Genomic DNA, 20,283 nt, shown 5'->3' on the forward strand with positions numbered 1-20,283 from the left:
TTTTGAGGAGAAAAAGAACACTTTGAATCCCTGTCCGTGTGGATATAAGAGGAGGAAAACTGGTTAGTCGAACTTTATTTTTGGAGTTGTTGATTATAAAATAATATATAGCCTATTAATAAATGCTGATATATGAAATATATCTTTTCATGAAAAGTATATTCGCTTTCTATTTGCATAATAGTTCAATATGACGAAAAACGTGGTTTATCACACGGGCAAAACGTGTTGAAATATACCATTTACATACCATTAATTGTACCGTAAAATCGCATTAAAACCAATATGAACGTACAGTAATACAAAGTTGGTACCTGCGGAATTTACAGAAATTCGTGGAGTAATTGTTGGGTATTCGCACTGGTCTCCCCTACATAAAAACAAACCCTCAACATGTAAGACTACATCGGCTGAGCTAGCCATTGGGTAACTTCAATTATAAATACAGTACAATAGTCAAGCTGAAAGTAAACTTAATTTATGCCACAACAATCCCAACAGTGCATAACGCTCAGGGACATACGAGTTCACCTTGAGAGCTCTCGCTCGATGTTTTGCCTGTGCAGTACAAATGTCAACAATAAAAAGGGGAAGTGGGCCAGGGAGGGGAGAACAAAACAGGTGGGGTGAGTTGAGACGGTTGAGACAAAAAGAGGGTGGGGGACTCCCCATCCGTGACGCGTCTATTGCACTCGGATAACCTCAGCACGATACAGACTAAATTGAATTTGTTATCTTTCATAATTTTAAAAGAGGAGAAAGTTTTTAAATAAAAGTATTAACCAAACATTAAAATAACTGAGAAAATAGATAAAAAGTAGAAAAAAATAAAAATAAGGAGGGTCGGATTACCATGCATAAATGAATAAGAATAAATAAAAGGGTTTGTTATCATTTCTATAGGTATAAAATTGTTGTGTCCTTCACTTTCTACCAATTATTTATGAATATTAGTACATTCAAGTGGGGGACCTTCAATATAATATTCTGTTTCAGCAATAAATTTAGAATATAATGATGTAATAAGTATTTTCATGCAGCAATCCGTTTGGGTGCAGCAGCAAAAGTTTTCAAATTTTCGGCTTTTGCAAATTACAAATTTTGAAAGCAACCCACAATAATGCAAAGGAAAAAATCCTACACATTTGATTCAAATGTAAAAGTTGTGACAGATTTATTCCCCGACGTCAAAATATCAATATATTTAATAAGCTCATAAAAATAAAACGTTATAAAATGTTTTCCTAAACGATTCCCCCCCCCCATTAATGCAATTCCCCCCACGGGCCATTTAGAAAATATAACAATTTCATCTGAAGTAAATACATGTTATAATTTCTGAAAGAAAATAAAAAGTTCTTTCAGGAACACCTGTTTTTATTTACCAATTGCACGATTTTCGTCTCCCGCCAGAATGCAAATTGGAATCACATGTTTTTAGAATACTCCAACTTCTCCCATATTTTGTTATTTTACCTACTACTCGCTGCCTTTCGTTGCTTCCCTGAACATTTCTGCATTTCATTATTTTTTTCGAATGCTTGAAATACTTTTTTAAGAATGTATTTATAACATGTTCATACATATTCTCTGTTCCTAATGTCATAATTCTTTAATTTCAATCAATATTTTATCGTCGCTATTCCGTTAGTTCGTTATTTCATTTCTTGTCTTAACGACAACCGGTATTGCTGCATCATTTGGATTCCACGATTAATGTCCCCATGGCATTCATTGTGTCTTTCTTTCCTCGCATACTTTATTATTTTTACACATTATGTCCTAGATTAAATTTATGTAATAAAAATCGTTTAGTTCCCCCTTCTACATTTAATTTCTTCTGCAAAACCTCTCATTGCATGTTCTTCACCATCTCGTATGTTCCTGCCAACGTTTTGTCTTGATATACGTACTTCACCTTAACCTAATGTTATCATGTTTCTTTTTCCTTCCTTCCTTTACACTGACTTCTTCGCAATCACTAACTTTTCCTCTTTTCTATCTCCTCGACATTTCCAATCAGTGGGCTCATTCCCCAATTAGTGTCTTCTAGAACATTTTTCTTCTTTTGGTCGATAACCCTATCCTCTTTCCCTCTTCTTCTTCTTGAGTTCTTTAATGCCACTCCAACACCTTTACTTTATCAGTTTTTCCATACCCCTCGGATTCTGTATTATGTCTACTTTGTCCCATCACATCCTTCTTTTCCTTCATTTTCCTTTGAATGCCTTGTTAGTAGGTACTTGAACTGATTTCCACCATGTGGCAGTTCCTCGGTATCATTTGGATTTTGTGTATATACTTCTTCTTTCTCTCCCCTCAATCGTTTCCCGATTTGTTTCATGTTATCCTCCTCGGTACAACTGTTATGTTCACTCTACTTCAACTGATGTGCACGTTTCTGTGTTACAGTATCCCCAGGCTGTTCTCGCACCACCCCAGTCAGCCTGAGACCCGCCTCCCAGGTGAAGAGGGAAGCCACCACCCCCGGTCCCGCCGCCTCCACACCTGCCCTCGCCCCGGGACACACCCCGTGTCAGGTGGCCGAGGTCACCACGTCCGTGGTCAAGGTCAAACAGGAGGTGTTGGATCCGCCCCCGTCGTCGTTGCCAACTCCTGGTAAGGGGAATAGAAATCCAACCCTTCCTCAATACTCAATTTCTGTTTGTAGTGTGTATTCATATGGTCCTATGGTTTTAGTTAACTTCTTTTTTAGTAGTGGCCGAGGTCCAACTCTAATCCAGTTGTATTCTCGATTCCGGATACAGTAATATTAATAACGTTTTAATTTGTATTATTGGCATCATTATATGTGTCATGGGGACCTTTAAATAAGAAATTTCCTGAATTTAACCTCATCAAGAGAAAATCAGCAACCAGCCTAAGCAGATGGTAAGCTGATGAGCCGACCTATGTATTGTATTCTGTCGTTTGTAACGGAGCAATATCATTTTTGTATCCATGTCTGAAGGGAAAATATAATTTGAAAGGTCGTAAACTCGTTGTCGCCTCGAGAAGATCCATGTATCTGAATTCCACCAAATTGTCGTGATTTTTTACATTGAATTCTACTCAACATTCGGCCAAAATGTATTTAGTTTAGCCTTCACACAAAATATCCGTTTCAACGAACCGGTAAGGACAAAATAGGACTACATTGTTTTGTTGTTGGTTAGTAATGTCAAAACCGAAACTAATTATCAAATACTGTACCTCACATTTTCGGGTCTATTGGTGTAGAAAGAAATTGCTGTTGAATGTGAAGCAAACCTTGCGATATTCTTACTCCATATATTTTATAGGTCTTGTCCTCGCATCAAAATGTAAAGCATGGTTACGCTGAGTAATATATTAATTGATAAATTTCCGCCTTGGAAGTTCGATTTTGTTCATGAATTGAAATCTTTTCTTTGGTTTATCAGCAATTACTGAATGTCTATTCAACAAGTACAACTGATAAACAATTCGTGCGTGTAACAGGGGCGGACTGGCCCGCCGGCCCACCGGCCGGTGGGCCGATACGCCTTCTCAAAATTCCAATATTTGCGCCCTCGTTAAAGGAAAAATTTATATTAAAAAAAAAAAAAAAATGAGACGAGACGTATTTTTAGAAAGCAAGAGTAAAAACTTCGAGTAAAAGTTTCAGCAGTGAATAGGAAAACATAAAGTCGGGTGTGAGACCTGAATAGACACTGTCGACAAGCGAGAGCAAAGCAGCTCTTCTCTCTCGTACGTGTAGGCCTACTCCGTCCGAGTGGAAGGCACTTTAATCTGTGCTGTGGTCTGAGCTACTTAAAAACAGCTGTCCTCTTCCCGCGTCGTTTTACGCCGAACCCGAAAAAAACTGCACTGCGACTGCATCCGACATCGGTCTCGGTCGGTGTCACGATGTATTGTCGTCTGTGGTAAACAACTAGTGAAGATAATTTAATATTATTTCATATTTGTTATAATATTTAATTATTGCTCACACTATAACTATTTCACTTTAAGCACAGAAAACATACTACTAGTATGTTTTCTGTGCTTAAGTCACATTTAATTTTTATCAATGTCAACTCAACTCTCTTGTAAAATGGCGTTTGCCGTGCATGTAATAAATAAATAGTGTGAGCTTCCAATTAAAATGTGTCCCTCTTTAGTGAGTGTCTAATTTGTGTCTCTGTGTCGAAAGCTTCAATTTATTTTTATATTCTTTATCTACACAGGAAACATGAACGAATGTAGTATTGTAGAATCACTATACTTTTACAAAATTAAAATTAGATTTAGTGACAGTGTATTTGTTAACTTAACCATTACACAGTAAAGGTTAAACAGTAAACAGTATTTTAATATGTGGCTACCGCCTATTAATTAATGATTTCAATATGCACTATGGCACTAATTTGGTCAACTTTCCTATTTTACTTACACATAGCCAGCCCAAAATACCTTCGTAGTTCTCTCTAGGCTATGGCTTCCATTTCGTTTGTAGAAATAGCTTAGGTAGGCCTACTTTAGGGTTACAGTTTTGACTTAATGTAATGCTAAAACAGTTTAAGTCAATAAATTGTTTGTTTTTTTCACAGTGAAAGCATATTGTTTGTGTTAAAATAATTTCATAGAAATCTGAAATATATAACTTCTGTTATTTACAGTGCCAAAAAATACAGCAGTTGCAGGTTCAGGTTGTAAACATGAAGCACATGATTTATATTGTATGCATGCAGCCAAGTCGTGCAAGTGAAAATAGTGAAAATACACAAATATAATACGAAATAACCTAAGAAAATCGTTTGTATTTTTATGTTTGTTAGGATATTTACTGTCAGAATAGCGCCAAGTCGTGTGGGTAAATAGTCTAAATTTTGTAAACCAAACATTGACCAATAGTGTCAGTGATCAGATTTCTGATTTCCACTGTCAATGCCTCTAGATTGCCTAAAAATGCGAGTTTACAGGTATAATTTTTAAACAATTTCCCGGGGGAGCACCCCCGGACCCCCCTCTGTACAGGGGGGTATTCCATACCCCCCAGACCCCCCGGTTTGGCGCCTTCGGGCTGGTCAAGGTTTACGCCCTAATAGAGTACCCAGTCCGCCCCTGGCGTGTAACCACCTGTAGACATCACCCGACGTTTCCGAAGGCTCCAGTAGTTATGTAAGTTCTCGGTCGACGGCTGTTGGGTCGATGTGCACTAACCGTAAACGCTCTTGGAAATTTTCCCCAACAAAATCCGTAATGGAAAGTCCTCATGGCCAACATAAACACGCTAGTGCTATAGTGGTAGTGCGTCAGCTAGGCCGTTGTGGGTGGGGGAGGGGGGAGATGCCCGGGACTGGGACTGATCAATACAGAGTGTGGTCTATGGACCGCCCTCGCAGTCCTGCACAGACAACACTCGTAGGGTACCGACCGCAGGGTACTACACACAGCACACCAGGGATACTCGATTTAGTTTAATTGCTGTGTAGCGGAGTGGTTTTAGTGCTCGCCTGGTAATCATAGGGTAACAGGTTCAATCTGGAGGATTATCAGATACTTTTTGATGGTTCGAAAAACTGTCTTTGGGACGAAATAAAATAATGGTCCTGACCAAGAAACCAATTGATCTTAATCACATACTGCAGCAAAAGCGAAGGTTGTCTAGGTCCTACGTTGTGGGCAAAAGTAGTATTTTTTACACTATCACTATCACAACAAAGAATCAGTTGTATTTGAGGATACAGCAGACTCTTGATAATTCGAAATTGGTGGGCCAAGCATATAAATTTGAATTATCAAGAGTTTTGAATTATCAAGAGTTCGATTTATCGGGAGAAAAATAAACCATTCGAATTACAGAGAGTTAATTTGTTTAATACATACAAAGGTACAGCACGTTACAATAAAACATCATACCGTATTTTAGTACACTTTTAAACAATCAACGGCTTATTTTTCAGTTACTGTAGTTGCAAAGAAATCTGTTATTTAGCGCTATATATTTCGCCAATAGCTGAACTATCAGCTGTCGACAACTACGTTTGTGCTCAAGGAGATGTCGCGCAATCTAGAGATCGGATTGCCAACTTAGAAAAACAAGTCAGCGAACTAACTCAGACTACTGCTCTAACTAAACAAACATCAAAACGTCCAACACTAGCCTACCATGGGAACAGGATGTACTGTACTGTATAGTTTCTTGTTATAACAGGAAGAGATCACTTCGAATTATAGAGTGTTTTGCCGACTAAACTTCGAATTACTGTGTGACTTTGATTTATAGAGTGTTTTTTCGACGAAACTTCGAATTACAGCATTACTTCGAATTATAGAGTGTTAACTGACAAAACTTCGAATTACTGAGTTACTTCGAATTATAGAGTGTTTTTCCGACGAAACTTCGAATTACTGCGTGTTACAAATTGACCTGCCCTCTATTTGGACTTTGAAATACCGAGTGTATCAAAATGCATGGTAAAAATTTGAAATATTGAGAGATTCTCTAGGGACTGAGCCTTCATTTTGAATTATCGAAAGTTTTGAATTATCAAGTGTTTGAATTACCAAGAGTGGACTGTATCAACTGTTTATGTTCCTCCATGTTATAAACTTACATGATACATAATCAAATGTATTGAGACTTTTGGGATCGTCATCAGTGATCGCTGTTACAAAAATATTGTCACGTTGTCGGATATTTTTATTTTGCCCATACGAGTAACCGATTACGTGTAAAAAAACACAAAACAACCAAAATGTTCTACTTCACCTATCCTTTGAGCAATTGAGCATACATCCATCTGGATTGTCTGATCACAAATGCGCTTTATTTTATGCAAGCTCTCCATTGTGCCATCCATTGTATCCATAGTAAATTGACTCATACTCATCACAGTTATATGTTCAATCCGAATAGTCCAAGTTCTCAAATAAATGTTTCATTTGAATGCACGCTTCCTACCTACTTTTCGACAAATATAAACAGGTGAAAAGTATACTTATTTACTTCATACAGACATGCGTATTCGTGTTGTCTACAAAAGATATACAAAATCTAGAATTCGCCTATCATCCTATTGCAGGTGTTGGAACCAGAGAGCACTGGTTGGAACCTAATCACAAAGTGATAATGACTATCATTACAGCTGATTTGTTTTGTCTTCTCTGATGTTTCCGTTCAGAGTAAACAGACGACGCTTTCTGCGTTTCCACCAATGTGATACTTTTTACGGTAGCAAACACTGATTCCGGCAAAAAATGGTCTAAAGTTATTTTTATTTGATAGTAGCTTTTCCCGCTCTTCCCAACGGCGTGTAAACAAATAATGTATGCTTTATTCCTCAGCGGATATTTAGATAAATTTTGACACAGATAATAGAACCGTACTGTGATTTAGATCACTACCAGCACAGAAAAACGAAGTATGGCCGGAAGTATTCTTCCTTCGCATGGCCACAATCACAATTCGGGAAGCGCATACAGCAGCCTAGCTCGTCCGAAATAGAGATAAGAGAGGCCTAGAACCTAGAACGTTGGACACGAGCCATGCTTTGGCTTATTTGGGCCTCCGTGTCTTCCCTATATTGTAAATTGGGGTTGTGCAGAGCCGGGCTGGGCCGGAGAAAAAGCACTGATGTTTTGCACATGTGGTGGAAGTTGTAAAAGTTTTGATTTTATTCAAACAAAACGGGAATAATCTAGTGTTGTATGTACCTCTTTTTGCTTAATGGACATTTGTCAGTTAAAACGGGAATAATCTAGTGTTGTATGTACATCTTTTTGCTTAATGGACATTTGTCAGTTATTCTGTAATTTATTCAGGGAAATTAATTATTTTTACTTTCGATATAATCTTCCTTATGTATTTTGTTACACTTTTGTTGTTGCTTTTTATAATTGTTTCACTAATGTGCTCAACTAACTGCAGGAATCCTGTATTTTCCTGTACAAATTGTGAATCTGTTAACAAATAAATAAACAAATACACATAGCCTATTAAAAAACATAGTCTAGAATACATACAATTAAAATACCGTAGGGTTAGTACAGTATATGTACAATCATTTCTAGTATTCAAAAGTTAACTACGTCACGGTTTTATTTTTTTCCACGATGCTTGGCACAGTCATGTATACAGGATTTGTATAAAATATTTCAAAATAATATCCTATAAATACCATATTTACTGCGGGAATATAAATTAAAAATAACATGTGCTAACTTATAGTTTATTGACTCTAAACTAAACCGTGTATTTCAGCAATAGTTATCGTGCATATCTGTTTATATGGTTGATATTCGATGATTCGGTTTATAAACTACCAGCTTACATGAAACATTATTACCAAAAAGTAAGACCTTTAAAAGCCAGTTTCTTTTTATTAATTCTGAATCTTTGTTCGTGGTTCTAAAGTATAAGATACAAATGACCCATTCACCATGAAGGTACGTGATTATATTCGCTACCAAATTTTATATGGTCAGAGACGGAAGTGCCGAAAATTAATTCATAAAAATCAATTATCTTTTGCAATACTGTATATTTATTTGCATCCCTGTTTACAATACCAAAATATTTTGTTTTAGGCCAAATCCATCAAAAATAATTGTTAAAGCTGAAATTTAAAACGATATTTATATATTTAATTCTAACGTGCATACTCTAACTTGACTAGCTTCTTTATCATATACATTCTCTACTTAGCTCTAAATGGTGACAAAATCGAAGACACAATACAGTATTTAGTTAAAAATAAAGTGTTTATTTCATTCAGTGAAGGACGGTTTTAATGTAGGTATCCTACACAAGGCGCGGTATTTGGATTTAAGATTTTAGTTTCGTGAGGATTTTTACACAGAGCCTACTTGGAACTGCCTATTTATTTACTATGTAAACTTTATAGTTATATTGGTTGTTCACCAATGTGGAGAATGCTTTCTCACAAAGAATTATGGTTGTAAATTCCACATCACGTTTACAACTGAATTAAAACTAATATTCTAGAATTTTTTTCACGAATGGCATATTTTATCTTCTGTCTAGCCTTGTGTAACCGACTATAACCATAATCTTGTACCTTTTCCCCCAATCTCCTACACTCCATTGTCCTGTACATTAGTGTGCGGACTTTCACTAAGGTCTACCCTCTGTTACAGCCACGACGGCGCCGCCTGTACAGCCCCAGCTCCAGGGCGGCATCCCTGTGGGCATCGCCGTGGCCCGCCAGAGGTCGCAGACACAGGAAGTCAGACTCAAGGAGGATCCTGTTGTACCACCACTAGGTAGGTTGATTTACCTGATTATTTCGTATCAGTATTTTCACTTAGAAACAACGCCCACTCTAGGATTACATTGTAAAAATACATAAAAGACCTTCCTAATAATATCATTCAATTAGTCTTAATCAAACGACTCCTTTTGCGTTTAATTAAATGAAATTAATATTTTCAAAGTAGTCCTTATCCTGGGAAGTATTTAAACCATATTTCTTTTTAGTTGTGATTTCTAATAGGCTACTGTCAATGAACTCAGTTGCACATTTGTTCTTCCGTAAGGGAACGTTAGGTTCTAAATCTTTACTAGAGGTTTTCTATAGGATATTCTATTTCAATAGGCTATACAGTACAATCGACATTTATTTGATTTTATCTTCAAATGTTTCACGGATTTGATTAGACCCTGTAATGAATTCAATTCGTAAACATAATTTTGGTAGTAATTTCTAGATGTTAAAAACACGATTATTTGTAAAGCTTGTATAATTATATGTTTCTAATATCGGGTACAGTTTGTTTTATGATTTTAAAATAAGCGCAGTATTTTATATGTAATGCTCTCCTACGCTTAGTTATAGTATATAAATAGTATTCATGTTTCTCGGATTATATTGCATGTAGCACGATAATAAAGCACTGAATGCATGAAAATGGGACGAGACGTCTAACTGCTTGGTTCATGGTGTCAAACGAAAGGTAGAATGTTTATAGGTAGGCCCTACAGTATTTGTATTTGCTGGACGAAGCGCCTGTCTACTAAAACCACTTCGGTACGGGTTATAGATTGCCCTTTGGTACATTTTAACGAGTAGATAATTAAAGGGGTCTGTGTGACGTATTATAATAGCCTAGCGTGACGTGATTATGTCTTAATTATGTCATGTCGTCATCACTGTTAGTTGCTTCCCGTGCTGCCAGATCAGCGAAGTCGTCGTCACTACACAATTAGCCTATGTCGTCATCACTGTTGATTCCCTGGCTGCCTGATGAGCGAAGTCGTCGTCACTACACAATTATGTCGTAATCACTGTTACTTCCCTGGCTGCCCGATGAGCGAACTTGTCGTCACTACACAATTATGTCGTAATCACTGTTACTTCCCTGGCTGCCCGATGAGCGAAGTCGTCGTCACTACACAATGATGTCGTCATCACTGTTAGTTGTTTCCCGCTGCTTGATGACCGAAGTCGTCGTCACTACAAAATTTTGTCGTCATCACTGTTACTTTCTGGCTGCCTGATGAGTGAACTTGTCGTCACTACACAATTATGTCGTAATCACTGTTACTTCCCTGGCTGCCCGATGAGCGAAGTCGTCGTCACTAAACAATTATGTCGTCATTACTGTTACTTCCCTGGATGCCTCATAGGAAAGGGCAAACTATCGATACAAACGAGTCGCTTGTCGTCTGTAAATGTGGACAACATTCCTTGGGTAAACAAATTAAATTATTTTATCTTCCTAAACCATAACTTCTGATGTAGCGATGCAAACTTTTCCCACGTGTACAAGATTTCTCTCGACATAGACATGTGGCTGACAATACTCCACTTTGACTTTATATTTTTCACGATGAAAAGCGCAACGGAACGTGCAATTAATTTGTCATCACTCATTGTTTCGTGGAACCCTCAATTTGGGAAATGATCGCAAAACGATTTGATTAATTGAATCGCGAGATATAACAATTCGGACGGAAGAGATGATGAAATGATACACAAATAATTGCATCCGTGGAGTTAAAAATAGAAACATCCAAACATCATCTCCTGCTTATTAGTGGTTATAATTGAAATCTGCTTTTCGTTAGTTCTGTGTAAATATTGTCTCTTGACAAACCATTTCAAATGTTACGACTCTATAATTTTAGATTATTGGTTGATTTTTAATTTGGCGTTTAATCCAACGCATTCCTTAAGGTAGTTGGGTTCACTTTAAATGTACTTGACTGACTGCGAATGCATTGTACCATAGATGAAGGAGTAGACACTCATTTTATCTATGATTGTACTTCGTTTGTAACCCCACATTATCAACTACTGGACGTCATAACATCGTCAGTGAGCAGCGAGCACGGAATGTAAATACTGTAAATTCTACTCTGCTCTCTGGCAGTGAGTGGGCTTAAGCATTGACTTTTGGATTATGAAGAAAGTAGGCATCCAATCTGCATGGATCAGCTGCTGCGTATTTTTTTGTTATCAAAAGAACATAGTTGACAAGTCACTACTCACACTTAGAAAATGCTACAGTTTAAAATATTTTGCGTTAGTGTTTTGTTTCTGAGATAGTTGATGTGATTTATGCCTAAAAGATCCTAGGCTAGGAGGTTCAGTTAACAGCTTACCTTAATTTATGTTTTATTCGGCAAAAAGTTGGTGTTATTCTATACATATTATCAAAAATTTACCCTACATCAGCGCACTTAATCTTCTTTCAGCCGTTCAATGTACATTGAACATATATTTAATTTTGGCGAAATTATCAATATATCAGATTGACGGTACATTGTAGGCCTATGTTTAAACTGTATATGTAAAAATTAAACATTTTACATCATTAAATAGGTACCATTAAGTTACCAATGTATACTCCCTGGGTTTATAATTCTATAAGTTACCCTGTCTATAAATAACAATCCGCGAGCATTATATGCGAGTGCCGCGATTGTATGAAGGTATTGTATGAACTAATACGATTTAAAAGGTCACCGACCCTGCGGTGTGTGTTCGTGTTGGTGTTGATATAAAAAATACACAAACCTGAGTTCAGTATTTGAATCGTGTGTATTTTATTAAATGTGAAACGTGTGTACAAAGGTTACTGTTAAATATCTAATCAATAAAATGGTTACGGTGGTGTCGGTATAAAAGCTACAACTCATGGCCATGGTGTGATTAAAACAATAATTAAATCAGAAAATGGAATATAAGGCTACTAAATGGATGGAATGGTATGCCTCAGGGATATATAATGGGGCCGCTATACCGGGCGGGTTTAGGGCTTATCATGCTTATGGTGTTGCGTATAAGGCATGCCAAGCGATTACAGGCCTAAGTGAACACGGTTCGAATGTGTTTTATAGCTGTTTTGGCGTGCGAGCGACCGACCAATCACACGCCGCTGTGGACCACGCCCCCCGCCCTCCCACCGCTGGCCCCGCCCTCCTACTGGCACGGTGAGTTGTTGATGCGGCTATCGATTGTCACACAGGTGGTATCGAAAATCTCCATCGATATTCAATCAGCATCTTTTGCCACTTGCAAGGATTTATTATATTTTATACAAATAATTAATTATTTATTTAGTGTTTAGGGTTATTTCTTATCTACAAAAGTTTGCGGCAATAGATTTGGTTTCGTTTAATTTTGTGCGTAGGCCATTGCCCCACTTATTGGCTTAGCATCCAGTTGTTTATGCTCGTATCAAAAACCCGACCCACTAAACTAAAGATTAAACAATATAAGATAGGCAATATTTTTATCAAGCAATAACTTGAACGAACACAGTCCCTTGTATCGTCGGAGATAATAATTCTACTATTCCGCAATAAGAGTAATAAAGCTAAATCAAGTGATTAGATATGATCTTAAAATTAAACCAGGAATAAATTTAGTAGTTTACTCAAATAACCTTATCACATATTGCTAGATTTAAATACAGTACATACGAATATTAACGTCAAGTTTAAAGGCAAACTTAAATAAGTTTTTATCTCCAAGGAAATCAGATGATTCCAACTCTCGTGACATTTACAATCAGGGAGATTTTTATATCTTGGATACAATAGTTTTCTTGAAATACGGGAGGTCTAGCATTGAAAATTAATATTAGGCCAGTGCAGTGCTATCAAACTCACAAGAGCTATTTCTTGCAAGCCTAAAAGTAGTTTTAAAATTACACTTATGAAAGAGAAAGAGTGCTGCCTATCATAATAATAATATAATTGAATGAACGAAGTGAATTCTCATACTGGTGTAAAATGCATCTCATCAATCTCCAATAACTCGAATATAACTTCGTATATCAAGTTGATGTTTTGCACAAAGGTTCTTTATCATATTGTCTCGGTTAAGTTCGTTATTGGAGATTATTTGTTCAGTAATAATTATAAAATCCTAAAAAAACCATTTTAATTTTCCCCCATAAGAATAACATTAGGAGCTACCTTCTTCTTCTTTTTTTTGTTTACATTTTACGAGCAACAATTTTGTTGTGAATTCTAGAGACCGAAGTGAATTCTATTATTTCTTTCATCCATGGAGTAAACAGTTTTAACATCTGTAGGTATATTATATTAGTCAATGGTTTTATGCATAATAAATCTTTAAATTGTAATTATTTTAAAAAGTTTTTATCGGAGGAAATAAATATGGGATATAAAAATATCCACCGAAATATATTACAATCGATAAAAATGTTTAGGTAGTCACATGTTTGAACTTTTTACATGTTTTTATGGTTTGTTAGTTTAGTAGGCCTAGGCTTGAATTAAGTAAGACCACAGTCCTTGGAATGCTTGTTAATTAAAATAATGTGTGAATTTTATCACTTGGGTGGCATGATGGGTTTCTAAAAATAAGTGGTTTTTACATTGTCTTGTGCTTTTTATATTGTTAATTTTCAATATTATTGTTATAGCACACTCTGCCTATGCCAATCAGATTTTTCTAAGAGTAATTTTTTTTTCAAACATATAGGCTAATAAGTTAAATAAATAGTTGCCTTTTTTCTTATCGTCGGTTGTTTGTTAGTGCTTTCTGTCGGGTGTATTTGTTGTTAATGTTGGTTGTAAAATAAAATAGTTAACATTTTTATACAATCATTTTAATGAATAAACCGCAAATATTACTCCTCGTAGTTAGAGTGTAAGAGTTATTTCACTTTATACCTATCTTTGTCACTGTTGTCAATGGCAAAAACTAGGCCTAGATCTAGGTTAGGAACTGAGGGAGCCATGGCCATTGGTCAGAGACCATTAGATTCTAAGCAAGGAAGGAACTTAAATTACTGTGTCTGGTTAAGTGTTTCAAAAATTAATCGTCATTATTGAGATATGATCCTTCAAGTGTTATTTTGAATTTAATAGCCTATTAGGCCTATAACTTAACGTTATCCGGTAAGTTATAAGCTAGGCCTATTTTAACTTAACTTGGTTACACTATCAAGTGTAACTGACAGAGTGTTCCCTATGAAGTAGGGTAGCCTGCAATCAAAGGTAATAGGCCTAACCTACCTTGGCCTTTTCTACAGTCTAATTAATTTAAATTAAAGGACCTAGGGTAGGCCTAAGTTAATAGATCAATTTATTCTAACCTTTAACTTGTATACGTTAGCCTATCTCTGGCCATAAGCCGGGTTTTCCTAGGCGTGGAGTGCGGAAAGGCGATTTAACAACGTCTTCCGACGCGCTTCTAGGAAAACAGTTAACTAAACATTAACTTAAATTACTTTAAGATGCCTACCTAAGACATGAGGAGGGCCTCACTTTCGTTTACGTCCTACACTCATTGGAATGAATATATCGATCGATATAAGTTTATCGATTATTCCATTCGATATATCAAGTTTGGTAAGTTAACTAAGTTTACGTTAACCGAATGAAATACAGTAATCGATATACTTAATAGAATAATTTATATCTTAGGGCTATCAATATTTTTCATTCGAATTAGTGTAGGATGTTTAAACTTAAGTGCAGTCAAGAGAAGTCTGTGTTTTGCAATCTGTTTCTGTGCCTAACTTAACTTGGGAAACTCCAGGTTAAGTAGGCCTAGGGTGAGTTAAGTTAGGCAGACCTAACTTATCTGTCTGCAGTCAAGTTTCTATAAAAAGCCTACTACATGCAGGCCTAAGTTAGGTTTAAAGCATTCGTAGCTCATCTGAATCTATAAATACCGTAGTTTAAACTTATGTAACGAGTGTTCTAAAAGTCAGTTAACCTAAGAATTTCTCATTTAAGTTAGTAGGCCTAGGCATGGGTGGAGTTCCGCTAAAACCTGCGATATTTTATCAAATTAATAATAAGCTATATCAATTATGATTCGGTTCGATGAATTTTAATAACTTAGATCTACGCTATAGACCATACCGGTAAGCAATAACAAGTAAAAAAAGATCCAATTTTGATGAAATTTGGTATAAACGTGTAAACATAGGCTAGGCCTACATTTATTTTCGCAAACCAGCATGATCTAACTATAGGAACGGGGGTTTTGGGGGGTTTTATGAGGTAAAAATAGGGTTTTTTTCATTTTTGACCAAACACAAAATTTTACAATTTCTTTCCAAACCATTTTGTAGAGCTTAAAATACAAATAATTTAGTATAATGAAGCGTTATCATGCATCTAATAGTTACTGTATGGAGGAAATTCCAAAAATTTTAAATTTTAAATAGCTATAGGCCTATTATTCTTATGGAGATTAATTCAACTGTTGTACCTGTAGTTTGCTTGTTTTTGAGCATATATTGATCAAAGTGATTTAATTGGTGTGAACCTGGCAATAACTCCAACAATAAGTATTGCGCGCGCCCTATAAAATCTATTGCTGGCCGTTTAGCGGGAAAATACGGCCGCGTACCATATTACCGATGATGTCACCAGATAGAGGACACTTTAACGGACACGACAGTATCAATATCATGTACCTGGGGGATAAGTTAGGGAGGGTAAAGTCAGCAATAAGTAGTGAGCGCGCCTAATAAAATCTATTGCTGCCCGTTTTGCGGGAAAATACGGCCGCGTATCTTAATACCGATGATGTCACAAGATATAGGACACTTTAACGGACACGACAGTATCAATATCATGTACCTGGGGGAGAAGTTAGGGGGATAAAGCCAGCAATAAATCGAAAAAATCAATTGCTGTCCATTTAGCGGAAAAATCCAGCCGCGTACCTTATCATCGATAATGCCAGCAGATAAAGGACACTTTAATGGACACGAAAGTATTAATATCATGTTTCTGGGGAATAAGTTTAGGGGGGGGGGGGTAAAGTCAGCAATAAATTGAAAAAATCTATTGCTGTCCGTTTAGCGGGAAAATCCAGCCGCGTACCTTCCTTCTTATCGATAATGCCAGCACATAAAGGACACTTTAATGGACACGACATTATCAATATCATGTACCTGGGGGATAAGTTAGGGGGGTAAAGTCAGCAATATGTAGTGAGCGCGCTTCATAAAATCTATTGCTGGCCGTTTTGCGGGAACATACGGCCGCGTACCTTATTACCGACGATGTTACCAGATAGAGGACACTTTAACGGACACGACAGTATCATCATGTACCTGGGGGAGAAGTTAGGGGGGATAAAGTCAGCAATAAATCGAAAAAATCTATTGCTGTCCATTTAGCGGAAAAATCCAGCCGCGTACCTTATCATCGATAATGCCAGCAGATAAAGGACACTTTAATGGACACGAAAGTATTAATATCATGTTTCTGGGGAATAAGTTTAGGGGGGGGTAAAGTCAGCAATAAATTGAAAAAATCTATTGCTGTCCGTTTAGCGGGAAAATCCAGCCGCGTACCTTCTTATCGATAATGCCAGCAGATAAAGACACTTTAATGGACACGACAGTATCAATATAATGTACCTGGGGAATAAGTTAGGGGGGGTAAAGTCAGCAATAAGTAGTGAGCGCGCTTCATAAAATCTATTGCTGGCCGTTTTGCAGGAAAATACGGCCGCGTACCTTATTACCGATGATGTCACCAGATAGAGGACACTTTAACGGACACGACAGTATCAATATCATGTACCTGGGGGATAAGTTAGGGGGGGGGTTAATTTAGCAATAAGTAGTAGATTGCTAACATACTTCTTATTGTTCTTATTGTATTATTGTGTTGTTCTTATTGTTCTTATTGTAAGAAGTGATATTTATTTTTTATTTATATAGATTATTGTTATCTACTCAAATCAAATTTATTATTGTTATCCATTGAACGCTTTTACTGATTTGTTTTGTTGTAACTGTTTTGTTTTTTTTTCACTTGTTTTGTTGCAACCGCTGTCTTTTTGCCATCTTGTTGCCGTTTCTCTTTTTTGTTGTTATCAATGGATTCTAATTCTTTGTTTTCACTAAACATTATTGTAACTACCTTCAAGAAAGTCTTGTTTGTATTGCACTAATTTGTACGAAATATCAAAATGGAGCTGTCCGTTGGAATGTAAAATAAAAATAAAATAAAATAAAGTAGTGTGATCGCCCAAAAAATTTTTTTGCTAGCCGTTTTGCTGTTTTGACCCCAGTCGCGCACCCTCGCCACTAGGTTCGATCTTACGCGACCAGCGGGCCATGTTATCAAATGCTGTTGCTGTTTATTACGCGCAGCCACAGTCACACCTGTAGCTTCCTCAAACGATTGGCAGTCGCGGTCACACGCAATTCGAGTGGCCGACATGTGGCCACGAACTGTCGTGTCCGTTAAAGTGTCCTCTATCTGTTGACATCAGGGGCGGACTGGCCCGCCGGCCCACCGGCCGGTGGGCCGATACGCCTTCTCAAAATTCCAATATTTGCGCCCTCGTTAAAGGAAAAATTTATATTAAAAAAAAAAAAAAAAATGAGACGAGACGTATTTTTAGAAAGCAAGAGTAAAAACTTCGAGTAAAAGTTTCAGCAGTGAATAGGAAAACATAAAGTCGGGTGTGAGACCTGAATAGACACTGTCGACAAGCGAGAGCAAAGCAGCTCTTCTCTCTCGTACGTGTAGGCCTACTCCGTCCGAGTGGAAGGCACTTTAATCTGTGCTGTGGTCTGAGCTACTTAAAAACAGCTGTCCTCTTCCCGCGTCGTTTTACGCCGAACCCGAAAAAAACTGCACTGCGACTGCATCCGACATCGGTCTCGGTCGGTGTCACGATGTATTGTCGTCTGTGGTAAACAACTAGTGAAGATAATTTAATATTATTTCATATTTGTTATAATATTTAATTATTGCTCACACTATAACTATTTCACTTTAAGCACAGAAAACATACTACTAGTATGTTTTCTGTGCTTTAAGTCACATTTAATTTTTATCAATGTCAACTCAACTCTCTTGTAAAATGGCGTTTGCCGTGCATGTAATAAATAAATAGTGTGAGCTTCCAATTAAAATGTGTCCCTCTTTAGTGAGTGTCTAATTTGTGTCTCTGTGTCGAAAGCTTCAATTTATTTTTATATTCTTTATCTACACAGGAAACATGAACGAATGTAGTATTGTAGAATCACTATACTTTTACAAAATTAAAATTAGATTTAGTGACAGTGTATTTGTTAACTTAACCATTACACAGTAAAGGTTAAACAGTAAACAGTATTTTAATATGTGGCTACCGCCTATTAATTAATGATTTCAATATGCACTATGGCACTAATTTGGTCAACTTTCCTATTTTACTTACACATAGCCAGCCCAAAATACCTTCGTAGTTCTCTCTAGGCTATGGCTTCCATTTCGTTTGTAGAAATAGCTTAGGTAGGCCTACTTTAGGGTTACAGTTTTGACTTAATGTAATGCTAAAACAGTTTAAGTCAATAAATTGTTTGTTTTTTTCACAGTGAAAGCATATTGTTTGTGTTAAAATAATTTCATAGAAATCTGAAATATATAACTTCTGTTATTTACAGTGCCAAAAAATACAGCAGTTGCAGGTTCAGGTTGTAAACATGAAGCACATGATTTATATTGTATGCATGCAGCCAAGTCGTGCAAGTGAAAATAGTGAAAATACACAAATATAATACGAAATAACCTAAGAAAATCGTTTGTATTTTTATGTTTGTTAGGATATTTACTGTCAGAATAGCGCCAAGTCGTGTGGGTAAATAGTCTAAATTTTGTAAACCAAACATTGACCAATAGTGTCAGTGATCAGATTTCTGATTTCCACTGTCAATGCCTCTAGATTGCCTAAAAATGCGAGTTTACAGGTATAATTTTTAAACAATTTCCCGGGGGAGCACCCCCGGACCCCCCTCTGTACAGGGGGGTATTCCATACCCCCCAGACCCCCCGGTTTGGCGCCTTCGGGCTGGTCAAGGTTTACGCCCTAATAGAGTACCCAGTCCGCCCCTGGTTGACATCATCAGTAATAAGGTATACGGCCGGATTTTCTGCTAAACGACCAGCAATAGATTTTTTCGACTCATTGCTGACTTAACTCCCCGCCCCCTAACTTATTCCCCAGGTACATGATATTGATACTGTCGTGTCCGTTAAAGTGTCCTCTATCTTGTCACATTATCGGTATTAAGGTACGCGGCCGAATCTTCCCGCAAAACGGCCAGCAATAGATTTTATAAGGCATGCACAATACTTATTGTTGACTTAACCCCCCTAACTTATCCCCAAGGTACATGATAGTGATACTGTCGTGTCCGTTAAAGTGTCCTCTATCTGGGGACATCATCGGTAATATGGTACGCGGCCGTATTTTTCCGCAAAACGGCCAGCAATAGATTTTATAAGGTGCACTGACTTCTTATTGCTGACTTAACCCCCAGGTACATGATAGTGATACTGTCGTGTCCGTTAAAGTGTCCTCTATCTGGTGACATCATCGGTAATATGGTACGCGGCCGTATTTTTCCGCAAAACGGCCAGCAATAGATTTTATAAGGTGCACTGACTTCTTATTGCTGACTTAACCCCCAGATACATGATATTGATACTGTCGTGTCTGTTAAAGTGTCCTCTATCTGGTGACATCATCGGTAATATGGTACACGGCCGTAACTTCCCGCAAAACGGCCAGCAATAGATTTTATAGGGCGCGCGCACTACTTATTGCTGGAGTTATTGCCGGGTTCACACAAGTAGTGCATTGTATATGGTTGAATATCTGAAAATACATTCATTTCTTACTAAACTACTAACTTAACATTTTACAGCAAAAAAAAAAACACTTTTTTACTCTCCTTGTTGCAGCAAACCTAAGTTTTCGTTTAACTAATTGAATTTAAATAGGTATTAGCCTAAATTTGATATTTTTAAGGAGACATTTTAGTTTAAATCCAATAAAGCAAATAGGCCTTAAT

The 20,283-nt window shown here is 37.0% G+C and overlaps 1 protein-coding gene across 2 annotated transcripts in view; it reads left to right on the forward strand.

The window, feature by feature from the left end:
* The window catches only part of LOC128999390 (protein winged eye-like), a 146,114-nt gene that overhangs the window by 60,025 nt on the left and 65,806 nt on the right, over window positions 1-20,283 (forward strand). Inside the window, exons 6-8 of one of the 2 annotated variants that reach the window (XM_054425873.1) lie at window positions 2,413-2,619; window positions 9,124-9,249; window positions 12,329-12,421. In XM_054425873.1, coding sequence (XP_054281848.1) covers window positions 2,413-2,619; window positions 9,124-9,249; window positions 12,329-12,421 — 426 coding nt within the window. The remainder of the gene's footprint in view (window positions 1-2,412; window positions 2,620-9,123; window positions 9,250-12,328; window positions 12,422-20,283) is intronic. The other variant, XM_054425874.1, reaches the window with a different exon arrangement.

This window comes from Macrosteles quadrilineatus, unplaced genomic scaffold, assembly GCF_028750875.1.
Source record: "Macrosteles quadrilineatus isolate MER2022 unplaced genomic scaffold, UCM_ALF_1.0 Scaffold_8__2_contigs__length_117827958, whole genome shotgun sequence".
Classification (NCBI taxonomy): domain Eukaryota; kingdom Metazoa; phylum Arthropoda; class Insecta; order Hemiptera; family Cicadellidae; genus Macrosteles; species Macrosteles quadrilineatus.